Source organism: Schistocerca americana, chromosome 3, assembly GCF_021461395.2.
Source record: "Schistocerca americana isolate TAMUIC-IGC-003095 chromosome 3, iqSchAmer2.1, whole genome shotgun sequence".
Taxonomy (NCBI): Eukaryota; Metazoa; Arthropoda; class Insecta; order Orthoptera; family Acrididae; genus Schistocerca; species Schistocerca americana.
The window spans coordinates 884,810,591-884,824,213 of NC_060121.1; the positions used below are offsets into that span (position 1 = coordinate 884,810,591).

The 13,623-nt window shown below is 39.0% G+C and overlaps 1 protein-coding gene across 1 annotated transcript in view; it reads left to right on the forward strand.

The window, feature by feature from the left end:
- LOC124605364 (huntingtin) overlaps positions 1-13,623 on the forward strand; it is a 511,164-nt gene that overhangs the window by 445,436 nt on the left and 52,105 nt on the right. Inside the window, exon 46 of the mRNA XM_047136992.1 lies at positions 4,057-4,259. Coding sequence (XP_046992948.1) covers positions 4,057-4,259 — 203 coding nt within the window. The remainder of the gene's footprint in view (positions 1-4,056; positions 4,260-13,623) is intronic.

Consider the following 13,623-nt stretch of genomic DNA (forward strand, 5'->3'; position numbering starts at 1 on the left):
TCAATATTGGACAGCATCGGATGGTGAGTAGCCGTACCATCCCGAATTACAACCTCAATATAGAGTAAAAAAGTCATTGCCCAGTGGAGTATTAGAAGTGTGTATGAAGATTGCCTGGACTGCTGAGATACCACACATACTGGTAAATGCTGATGGGAGTGTCCAATTACATCAAAAACCGAAAAACCAAATTGGTCTGTGCATCACTAATGCAAGTGTAAAGAAGCCCCTGGTTCATATGCCATTGTTAATCTAGCAAATGGTACAATAACCTGTTGTCCCTCATGTACATATGTTTGTTCACTTGCAGAATTTGGCTGCCTTTGATAAGATAGTATATCAGTCCTCCCCCCATGAACCATGGACCTTGCCGTTGGTGGGGAGGCTTGCGTGCCTCGGCGATACAGATAGCCGTACCGTAGGTGCAACCACAACGGAGGGGTATCTGTTGAGAGGCCAGACAAACGTGTGGTTCCTGAAGAGGGGCAGCAGCCTTTTCAGTAGTTGCAAGGGCAACAGTCTGGATGATTGACTGATCTGGCCTTGTAACAATAACCAAAACGGCCTTGCTGTGCTGGTACTGCGAACGGCTGAAAGCAAGGGGAAACTACAGCCGTAATTTTTCCCGAGGGCATGCAGCTTTACTGTATGATTACATGATGATGGCGTCCTCTTGGGTAAAATATTCCGGAGGTAAAATAGTCCCCCATTCGGATCTCTGGGCGGGGACTACTCAAGAGGATGTCGTTATCAGGAGAAAGAAAACTGGCGTTCTACGGATCGGAGCGTGGAATGTCAGATCCCTTAATCGGGCAGGTAGGTTAGAAAATTTGAAAAGGGAAATGGATAGATTGAAGTTAGATATAGTGGGAATTAGTGAAGTTCGGTGGCAGGAGGAACAAGACTTCTGGTCAGGTGACTACAGGGTTATAAACACAAAATCAAATAGGGGTAATGCAGGAGTAGGTTTAATAATGAATAGGAAAATAGGAATGCGGGTAAGCTACTACAAACAGCATAGTGAACGCATTATTGTGGCCAAGATAGACACGAAGCCCACACCTACTACAGTAGTACAAGTTTATATGCCAACTAGCTCTGCAGATGACGAAGAAATTGAAGAAATGTATGATGAAATAAAAGAAATTATTCAGATTGTGAAGGGAGACGAAAATTTAATAGCCATGGGTGACTGGAATTCGAGTGTAGGAAAAGGGAGAGAAGGAAACATAGTAGGTGAATATGGATTGGGGGACAGAAATGAAAGAGGAAGCCGCCTTGTAGAATTTTGCACAGAGCACAACATAATCATAACTAACACTTGGTTTAAGAATCATGAAAGAAGGTTGTATACATGGAAGAACCCTGGAGATACTAAAAGGTATCAGATAGATTATATAATGGTAAGACAGAGATTTAGGAACCAGGTTTTAAATTGTAAGACATTTCCAGGGGCAGATGTGGACTCTGACCACAATCTATTGGTTATGACCTGTAGATTAAAACTGAAGAAACTGCAAAAAGGTGGGAATTTAAGGAGATGGGACCTGGATAAACTAAAAGAACCAGAGGTTGTACAGAGATTCAGGGAGAGCATAAGGGAGCAATTGACAGGAATGGGGGAAATAAATACTTTAGAAGAAGAATGGGTAGCTTTGAGGGATGAAGTAGTGAAGGCAGCAGAGGATCAAGTAGGTAAAAAGACGAGGGCTAGTAGAAATCCTTGGGTAACAGAAGAAATATTGAATTTAATTGATGAAAGGAGAAAATATAAAAATGCAGTAAGTGAAACAGGCAAAAAGGAATACAAACGTCTCAAAAATGAGATCGACAGCAAGTGCAAAATGGCTAAGCAGGGATGGCTAGAGGACAAATGTAAGGATGTAGAGGCCTATCTCACTAGGGGTAAGATAGATACTGCCTACAGGAAAATTAAAGAGACCTTTGGAGATAAGAGAACGACTTGTATGAATATCAAGAGCTCAGATGGAAACCCAGTTCTAAGCAAAGAAGGGAAAGCAGAAAGGTGTAAGGAGTATATAGAGGGTCTATACAAGGGCGATGTACTTCAGGACAATATTATGGAAATGGAAGAGGATGTAGATGAAGATGAAATGGGAGATACGATACTGCGTGAAGAGTTTGACAGAGCACTGAAAGACCTGAGTCGAAACAAGGCCCCCGGAGTAGGCAGTATTCCATTGGAACTAATGACGGCCGTGGGAGAGCCAGTCCTGACAAAACTCTACCATCTGGTGAGCAAGATGTATGAGTTAGGCGAAATGCCCTCAGACTTCAAGAAGAATATAATAATTCCAATCCCAAAGAAAGCAGGTGTTGACAGATGTGAAAATTACCGAACTATCAGCTTAATAAGTCACAGCTGCAAAATACTAACACGAATTCTTTACAGACAAATGGAAAAACTAGTAGAAGCCAACCTCGGGGAAGATCAGTTTGGATTCCAGTAGAAACACTGGAACACGTGAGGCAATACTGACCTTACGACTTATCTTAGAAGAAAGATTAAGGAAAGGCAAACCTACGTTTCTAGCATTTGTAGACTTAGAGAAAGCTTTTGGCAATGTTGACTGGAATACTCTCTTTCAAATTCTAAAGGTGGCAGGTGTAAAATACAGGGAGCGAAAGGCTATTTACAATTTGTACAGAAACCAGATGGCAGTTATAAGAGTCGAGGGACATGAAAGGGAAGCAGTGGTTGGGAAGGGAGTAAGACAGGGTTGTAGCCTCTCCCCGATGTTGTTCAATCTGTATATTGAGCAGGCAGTAAAGGAAACAAAAGAAAAATTCGGAGTAGGTATTAAAATTCATGGAGAAGAAATAAAAACTTTGAAGTTCGCCGATGACATTGTAATTCTGTCAGAGACAGCAAAGGACTTGGAAGAGCAGTTGAATGGAATGGACAGTGTCTTGAAAGGAGGATATAAGATGAACATCAACAAAAGCAAAACAAGGATAATGGAATGTAGTCTAATTAAATCGGGTGATGCTGAGGGAATTAGATTAGGAAATGAGGCACTTAAAGTAGTAAAGGAGTTTTGCTATTTGGGGAGCAAAATAACTGATGATGGTCGAAGTAGAGAGGATATAAAATGTAGGCTGGCAATGGCAAGGAAGGCGTTTCTGAAGAAGAGAAATTTGTTAACATCCAGTATTGATTTAAGTGTCAGGAAGTCATTTCTGAAAGTATTCGTATGGAGTGTAGCCATGTATGGAAGTGAAACATGGACGATAAATAGTTTGGACAAGAAGAGAATAGAAGCTTTCGAAATGTGGTGCTACAGAAGAATGCTGAAGATTAGATGGATAGATCACATAACTAATGAGGAAGTATTGAATAGGATTGGGGAGAAGAGAAGTTTGTGGCACAACTTGACCAGAAGAAGGGATCGGTTGGTAGGACATGTTCTGAGGCATCAAGGGATCACCAATTTAGTATTGGAGGGCAGTGTGGAGGGTAAAAATCGTAGAGGGAGACCAAGAGATGAATACACTAAGCAGATTCAGAAGGATGTAGGTTGCAGTAGGTACTGGGAGATGAAAAAGCTTGCACAGGCTAGAGTAGCATGGAGAGCTGCATCAAACCAGTCTCAGGACTGAAGACCACAACAACAACAACAACAGTATATCAGTTAAGCATTCCATGGACATGTGCTCAGTTGTTCATCCTCATCCCCCTTCTCTTAACTCCTCCAACCCCTCTTTGTGCATACCAGTTGATCTCAGTCCTATTCAACACATGTAGGATGGCATCAAACAAGATGTGTGTGATTTGCACCTACCAGCGTCTGTGACTTTCAGGTGATGTTTCTGTTGTCATGGACCAGATGATTCCCCAGATCAAAAGTTATAAGGTGACTGTGTCGTTCATTGAAACTAGTAGTTATAGTACTTGACTTAGTAAGGATATTTGTGGGGCTATTTATTTAGTACATTGCTGTGATCTTCGTCCTTACATAGGAGTATTCAGTTACTTATAGTACTCTTCATTCCAACTTAAAATGTAATTTTTGTGTTTATGCTCTTCTTTCCAAGGATGCTGAAGTCTGTGAGCGAGTGAAGAAGTTAGTTGAAACTGCACTGAAAAGTGCATTTCTACCATCCCGCATCGCAGCTCTTCACGGAGTGCTATATCTTCTCCAGGCAAACTATTTGAAGGGAGGAACAGCAGAAGATGCTGTACATGTACTTCCACTGGCAATAGAATACATACAAAAACACATATGCAGCAACGACAGGTAAGGGGAAAAATGAAATAAATGAGTGATTGTTTCTATGAACACCATTGAAATGTTTACATTGCACCTGAAATATTAACATTACTAGTACTAGCAGTGGAAAACCCAGAGTGTGATATTCGCGGTCGTAATAGTAGCAGGCAACTGTTTGCCTGAAACATGAAGCAGTGTCATTTCATAATTTGTTTCCTGTTGTTGGTTGCTGTTGGCAAGGTCTTCCCGTTAGAGAACTCTATTCATCAACTGTACAGGACATCACCTTGTGCAAATTTATAGCAATAATAAGAAAGGGTACATAGATAAAGAGATTAATGGAAATCAGTTATTTTCAATTACTACCCAAATTTTAGTTTTTAGAGTGTCTCTCCTTTTGCGTCCATATTAAGCTGAACTTACCTCCTCATAGTTAGTAGAGCTCTACTCTCTCCATGTTAGGTGCTTCTTCTTCTGACGCCCGCAAAACTTATTCTTCTTGACCGTGTAGGTAATGTAAATTTCATTTATCTGACTTCTTCTATATATTTGCAGTAATGGCTTACATCTAAGGCTGACATTCCACCCATTGTGATTCTTGAGTTTCTCCCGGCGTATTTGATAATCAAAATATCCACGGGTGTGCTGCCGGTCTATAGTGTCCAACGGGCACAATATTTCGGCGATCAAACATGTCGCCATCATCAGGTGAACTGACGGACTGAGCTCCTGTGAACGTGCCGGCACGGAGATCCGTACGCTATGGCTGCTCAGAGGGAACTGGGTTCGGTCGCAGCGGCGGCCAATTTAAATACCCTCCGCCCGCGGCGCGCTCCCTCCGCCGTTCGCGCACCACGCCACGGTCGCGCGGTGGAACAGATTGCGACGACGTGATGGCTCTGTCCACCGTGGTCGTCACAACTATACGTTTGCTCGATTTACTCTTGATTAACCCAATCGCTGGTTCCCAAGCCTTGCTAAGATTATAGCCACAGTCACGGTTTATGAGGTCGTCATTGGTGCGAATTTCGATGGCCTCTCTAACAACGCTGTCCCAGTATCTCGACGTCTGTACCAGAATCCTCGTGCGGTCATACTCCATGGCGTGATTTGCCGACAAGCAATGTTCAGCGACCGCCGACTTGCTCGGATATATCAGTCGAGTGTGCCTCTGGTGTTCACGCCATCGATCCTCGACGGTACGCATCGTCTGACCAATATACGACTTGCCACATTGAGACGGAATCTGGTACACGCCGGCCTTCCTCAAACCGAGGTCATCTTTGGCGCTCCCCACCAGTGCACGAGTTTTATTTGGAGGACAAAACACAGTTCCGACCCGGTGTTCCTTCAGAATTCCATACACAGGCGCACTCTCGGGGAAAATCGCCCACATTCTGAAGAAACACCGGGTCGGAACTGTATTCCTTTTATTCATTTACCCTGCAAAGAAAGTTACTTTGACATCTCCTACGGTTGTTGTTGTTGTGGTGGTCTTCAGTCCTGAGACTGGTTTGATGCAGCTCTCCATGCTACTCTATCCTGTGCAAGCTTCTTCATCTCCCAGTACCTACTGCAACCTACAGCCTTCTGTATCTGTTTAGTGTATTCATCTCTTGGTCTCTCTCTACAATTTTTACTCGCCACACTGCCCTCCAATACTAAATTGGTGATCCCTTGATGCCTCAGAACATGTCCTACCAACCGATCTCTTCTTCTAGTCAAGTTGTGCCACAAGCTCCTCTTCTCCCCAATTCTGTTCAATACCTCCTCATTAGTTATGTGATCTACCCATCTAATCTTCAGCATTCTTCTGTAACACCACATTTCGAAAGCTTCTATTCTCTTCTTGTCTAAACTATTTATAGTCCACGTTTCACTTCCATACATGGCTGCACTCCATACAAATACTTTCAGAAACAACTTCCTGACATTTAAATCTATACTTGATGTTAACAAACTTTTCTTCGTCAGAAAGGCTTTCCTTGCCATTGCAAGTCTACATTTTATATCCTCTCTACTTCGACCATCATCAGTTATTTTGCTCCCCAAACTCCTTTACTACTTTAAGTGTCTCATTTCCTAATCTAATTCCCTCAGCATCACCCGACTTAATTTGACTACATTCCATTATCCTCATTTTGCTTTTGTTGATGTTCATCTTATATCCTCCTTTCAAGACACTATCCATTCCGTTCAACTGCTCTTCCAAGTCCTTTGCTGTCTCTGACAGAATTACAATGTCATCGGCGAACCTCAAAGTTTTTATTTCTTCTCCATGGATTTTAATACCTACTCCGAATTTTTCTTTTGTTTCCTTTACTGCTTGCTCAATATAAAAATTGAATAACATCGGGGAGAGGCTACAACCCTTTGTCACTCCCTTCCCAACCACTGCTTCCCTTTCACACCTCTCGACTCTTATAACTGCCATCTGATTTCTGTACAAATTGTAAATAGCCTTTCGCTCCCTGTATTTTACCCCTGCCACCTTCAGAATTTGAAAGAGAGTATTCCAGTCAACATAGTCAAAAGCTTTCTCTAAGTCTACAAATGCTAGAAATGTAGGTTTGCCTTTCCTTAATCTTTCTTCTAAGATACGGTATCTTATCCTTTTGTTAGCTAACACATCCCCCCCCCCCCCCCCCACCCCCTGTATGTTTCGTTGTAATGATTTCTTTTAATTCTAGTTACAATGTATATATTTAAGTATTGATGCAACTTCGCATGTTGATATAAATGTAATATTATATTCCTTCGTTCCCTGATTGTAAATATAGTTGTTACATGTTATTATTTATTTTGAAATTGGGCTTAATACTTGTGCAGCTTTGCGTTTCTATTTGGTTGTGTCACGAGTTAGCCTGTTGCGCTTGCGCGAGGTCAATGTTTCTTCCCTAGTACTGACATAAACATGCATTGCTAAGCGCGCACAGCTGTGTTGTACACTGCTCCAGTTTGCATTTCGATTTGTGCGAAGCTGTGTTTTTTCACTTCCTCCCAAACAAATGTTTGTCTTTGCTTACAAAACAAGAAAATTACTTGAGTTTATACACATTTCATTTAAAAATACACATAATAAAATTTCTTACTTATAAAATTATGACATTACTTATAAATATATTTTATGACAAGAAAATTGCTGTGACATTGTGTCACTACTCGTGAAAATCTTTTAAGTCTTTGTGAGGGTGGAGACCTTTGTCTCTCCCTGTTCTTTCATATGCCAACCTATAATTTCCAGGTTAAGGTATTTTTGCAATAATATAGGGCCCTGAGTATAGTAATAGCGATTTTTTGTTCAACTTACTGATCTTTGTCGCTTTGGAATGTATTCTCAAGAGGACTCGTTGCCCTTCGAAAAAATATGTAACTCGTTTTAACTTTTTGTTGTGTATTCTCTTTCTGTATTCTGCTCTATTCTCTAGTGTAATAACTGCTTGTTTGATTTTATCCTGTAAAGTTGACTCTTTAGTAGGTAATTTTGGTACGGGTGATTCCCATTCATAAGTTCATTAGGAGTGAAACCTGTGGAAGAGTGGGGGAGACTGTTTACTATTTGCGTAAATGGAGTCACGTATTCAATCCATTCGTGAATGTTTATTATGAGCGTAAGTCCTTATAAATCTATTGAATTCTTTAAACACCCTCTCCACGGGACTTGCTTCTGGGTGGAAAAAACTTACCAAGATGTGTTTAATGTCCTGTGTGCTCATGAATTGTTTCCATTTTCTTCCTACGAAATATGCTGCATTGTCTGTTAATATGACTTCGGGTTTCCCTACTCTTCATAAATAATCCTCTTCAATTCTCCTTATGATGCTACTGGCTGTAGTGGTTTTGATAGCATAAAGTTTGATGTATTTTGTGAAAATATCATAAAGAGCTATTATGTATTTGACACCACATTTTGCTCTAGGATATGGCCCTGCAGTATCCAGAGAAACCATTTCCAGTGGAGCTTTGGTTAGTATGCGGTGTAGTTCTGTAAACCTTGACATATTCGATGGTTTTGTTCTTTGGCAAATAGCACACATTTTCAATATTTTTGAAACACATCGTTGTAAATTAGGAAAGTAACAAAGTTTGGAAATCTTGTCTGTACATTTTGTTACTCCGTGGTGTCCCCATACTTCATGTGTATGTTTGATAAATGTGTCGATATATTCCTCTGGAAGGCATACACACCAATGGTTAGAACTTTCGTGCTTCCGGTGGAACAGAACACTTTTGCATAACTGATACCATTCACTTACCTTGTGGTTTGCATTCTGGTTAAGATTTTGTATTACCCTTTTCCATCTGTTGTCTTGTTGTTGTATTATTCCCATTTGTTTACAAATTTATTGTAGTCTGATTTTTGTGTAGTACTTTGCATCAATAATGTACAGATTTCTGAATCGTGTTCAGACAGTTCACTGAACTCGTCTAGTTCTTGCGGTAATCTGGATAATGCATCTGCAATAACATTCTGACTGCCCTTTATGTATATTATTTCAAAATTGAATTCCTGCAGGTACAAACACCACCTCGCTAGTCTTTGGTGTAATAGTTTACATGTTAAGAGAAGAGAGAATGATTGGTGATCACAATAGACTTCAGTATTTTTACCCTAAAAAATACTCAAATTTCTTAAATGCCCAAATTACTGCTAAACTTTCTAGTTCTGATACAGAATATGGTCTTTCCGTCTCTGATAAAGTTCTGCTGGCAGAGCTGATGACTTTGGGTACGGTTTTTCCTTCTTCTTCTTGTATCTGGAACAAACATGCCCCCGGCCCTTGAGACAAGGCGTCCGTGCTTAAACAAAAGTCTTTGGACATGTCAGGATGACTCTAAATGTTTGCTGATATTAATGCATTTTTAATTTTGGTAAAGTCCTCCTGGCATCTCTCTTCTCATAACCAAGGCTTATTCTTTCTCAACAGGTTAAGTAGGGCATCGCTATTCATAAGCTGCTGTGGTATAAATTTTCGGAAAAAGGAAGTTAGTCCTGGATATGCATTCAATTGTTTTCTGTTCCTTGGGGGTGGGCAATTATGTATGGCATCTAGTTTCTTTGGGTCTGGTAATATACCCTGTTCTGATATGATATGTCCTAAAAATTTCACTTGTTCTTTGTCAAAGTTAGATTTCTTTAGATTTGCTGTTACTACGTACTTTGTGAATCTCTGAAATACTGTCCTGCCAAAGTTGATGTGGCTACTAACATATTGTCAACATAAATGGTAACTTTACTGAGCAATTCAGGTCCTAAGACCTTGTCTAAGGCTGATATAAATACGCCTGCGCTAATGTTTAAGCCAAAGGGTAGAACTTGAAATTCATAACTCCTGTCATTGCAGATAAATGCTGTGTATTTTGTACTCTCCTCGTGTAACTTTATTTGCCAGTAAGATTTTTTAAGGTCAGGGGTGTTTGGTGTTGTGAAATTTTAGCAATTTTTCATCTAAATTATCTGGTTTTGTTCTTACTGGTACTAGACTTTTGTTTCTGCCTCTAGCATCTAAAACTAGTCATACTGATCCATCAGGTTTGCTAATTGGTAGTATTGGGCTGCAATATGGAGAAAATGATGGCTGTATGATTCTCCATTTTCACATTCTATTGATTTCCTCCTTAACTCTTTGCCCACGGTATAGGGTAAGACATAACACAAAATGTTTTGTGAGGATAGACATTAAGTTTATGTTCATAATCTTTGATTACTCCTGGATTCTTATTAAAAATACTTGCATATTTAAAAAGTAAGTCAGAAAGCTCTTGTCGTTGTGTAGCATCTAGAATATTTGATTCATTCAATTTGTGTTCTACTAATTCCTGGTTAACTTCAGTGTCGGTCTCGTGTTCGTTATCACATTTGTTCACAAAATACATGGTGGGATATAAATACTGGTACAGTGACATGGGGTTCTGGGTTTAATTTGTCATTCCTCTTCGGTGTGGTAATCAGACTGATAGAAATTCTTTGGTCCTTCACAAGGAAATGACACATACCATTACCTATGTTTATTTGAGTTTTGTAGGTTCTAAATGTGTCCATACATATCAAGTAGTTGACTATAAGTTTGTCTACTATTAAAAAATTACACTGCACAGAGAATAGTTCAATGTTCATGGTGATAAGAGCTTGATGTTTTACTAATTTGGTTTTGACGCCTGTAGCGGTTTGTACTTTGCAGTTTTGCACTGGCAGAACAGGAAATTTATTCCATCTTTTTAATTCAGTGAAAAATGCTTCAAACATTAAATTAGTCGTGGACCCTGTATCAAGTATTAACCGTATGTGTCTATACCAAAAATGTTCACTCAGATTACTGCTTGCACTTGTTCTTCTTGTGTATTTCTTGCCGATTTTAGTTCGTGTTGGTATAGATCGTCTTTTATGTCTCCTTGTTCATCGAATCGCACGAAACATGTTTGCAAATCTGGTTTGCCCCCATCCCTTATAAGGTTTATAGTATGGGGCTCAACTACGACCGATTTTGAGAGGAGGGATTGAAATTAGATTAGCTTGTGGATGGTAATTGTTCCTGTTATACGGAAAGTTTTGTTTAAATCTCTTGTTGCTATCATTTCCAGTCCCGTATCCATTACCTCGGTTAATGTATCCTTGCGGTTGCACGTACCCGCTTTGCTGTGTATTCGAGTCTGGCTTTCTGTATTGACCATTCAAGTTACATTGTTGTGGTGTTTGACTTTCTGACACCCTATTTGTTATTACTTTCTCTTCGTTTATAAGGTCAATTGAATGTGAAATTGATAGAAAATATTCTGTGTCGTGCTCAGGTGCAGTAATTAATTTTTCACGAATATGTGATGCCAAATGACTTTTAAAAATTTTTAAAATATGAGAAATAGAATTGTCCAATAATGTGTTTTTTGAGATACTTCTCAAAATATCTTCGCAAGCTACCATATTTGCTATTAAACGGGGCAGGGTTAAAAACCTCTCACCTAAATCTCTCCTGTACAGCTTCTGACCAGTATTTGTTAAGAGATAAGACCGTTCAAATTGTAAATATGTGGTACAATGCTCAGCTACCTTGGTCACCCACAAAAGTACATCGCCTTGCATATACCCAACAACAAACCTGATCTTTTGTGCTTCCGTCCAATTTCTAGGAAACAATGTCGAAAAGCACTAATAAACACAACAGGATTCATCTTCTTACCTTCACTCATGAATGTTGGATATTGACGGTGTCTTAAAAGACCTTCATCAGCAAATGTAGTGGACAAGCTGTTTACATTTTGTACTGTGTTTACATAGCTGTCATAATTATTTACACTTCTCGTAGGTACTGGTTCTGGTGTTATGCCATGTAGACTTACACTCTGCGTTCTGTCATTACTGCTGGCATTGTTTGTAGGGTTTGCAGTGATCTGCGTGCATGCATTACTTTGGTTTGCTGTGGCTGGTACTTTGTTTATGTGTACAACTGGTGTCTGTGTATCAGTTTCACCTAAGTAGTTGCGTATCCTGTGCTCTGTAGCTTGCAAATTGGTGTTCAATTTGTTGATGATGTCATTTTCCTTTTGTTGAATAATCCTTTCAACTACATCATTGATTAATTTACATTCCGTCACTACCTTTTCCGCTGCGGTACTGGTTTTGTCTAAAGTACCTGCTTCAGCTTCTGAAATTACGTCAGATAAATTTTCATTAATTTTGTCTCTTTCCTTTTTGGCACAGACTGATTTGATTTCAAGTGATGCTACTTTTTTTAAAAGTGAGTTCATCAATAGCTATTGGTATATTTTTGTAATCCTTTTGCAGTTTGTTTACTACGGTAGAGTTGTTCTTTACTGTGGAGTTAATTGTGTTTGTGTAGCTTCCAGGTTTGTGTGTGTGTCTTTCATCGCTTTTATTTGCTTTTCTACTGTATCATTCTGCTCATTAAGAGTGTCTAATTCCTGTTTTACACCTGTAATGTCATTGTTTACTTTGGAAAGTACATCTTATTTTAGCTGTTTTCCCATGTCTTTAAATTTTACGTTCATCTCCTCACGAAATTTTTTTGTCAAATCACTGATCTGCTGTGTGACTGTATCCTGAAAATCTCTTAAAACTTGTTTTTGCTCTTGTTTTATGTCTTGTGTGACTATGGTAAGGTTTTGTGACAAACTGTCAAATTTTGTATATATGTACGTTCGCAAATTGCTGTTTATATTTTTTATGTCTCCACACAAACTGGTGTGATTGGTGTTCATACTATCCAGTTTCTGAAGTATCGCGGCAAGTGCACCATTTTGGCTGCTATTTAATGTACTTTGGTTGTTGACAACTGTACTCTGCAAATCGACATTTGAATTTCGTGTGATGTGTGATGGTAAAGTGTCACCAAAAATCATGTTATCTGCACTTTCTATGTTTTCCTGTGCGAACAGAATGTTGTTCGCGGAGATACATGATGTAGTTTTATCTATCATCATCAACGTATCATCAATGTTAGAGCTCTGTGAAAGCTCACTATCACTTGTTATTTCGGTCATGTTCATCTCTGAACTATTTAATACGACTCATTGTGGAAGACATGGCGCTGGTACTTCAGATGTTCTGTCCTGCAATTGTACACCATCTTGGCTCATTGCGTTTTCACCATTGTCAACAGTAATGGAAACTGCTTTTTGTGCCATTTTGTTTGAATATTACAATTAAAATTTTTGGAAAACAGAAAATTGAATTATATTATTTTTGTGAATTTAAACTTACGATTTAGGTGTCGTCAAGCGTTATTTACTTACTTTTATGATGCACGAAATGTTATGAGACAAAAACTTCAAACTTTTCTTTCGCTAATCATTACATAAAGTTTCTGAAAAATTCATTACAGTACATTTAGGAAAGGAATGTCTAATTACTACACAGGAGACACTGCCAAGCATAGCTAAGCAAGCGGTTGCGTAGTGGTCCTACCTTTGCTGCAATGAAACAAACAGTGTATTTCAAAAAATTTCTGTAAATTCCAGTTTCACTTTTGATTCCCTTTTGAGTTGGTTAGTTTATCCATAAGAATTTTTGGTTCTGGTTATTTTGCTCCCAGTCGTGATGTTGCACATGAAAATTTAAAAATAATTAGTACATGCAAAAAATTTTCATACAATTTTGTAAATGTTAAATAATTTACACAACTGGTTTCATGGCTTTTTCAATGTCATGTCACCAGTTGTGCAAATTTATATATGTATACATATAAATAGCAATAATAAGAAAGGATACATAAATAAAGATATTAATAGAAATCAATTATTTTCAATTAATGCCCAAATTTTAGTTTTTAGAGTTTCTCTCCTTTGCGTCCATATTAAGCTGAACTTACTTCCTTGTAGTAGAGATCTACACACTCCATGGTATGTGCTTCTTCTTCTGACACCGCAGAACTTATTC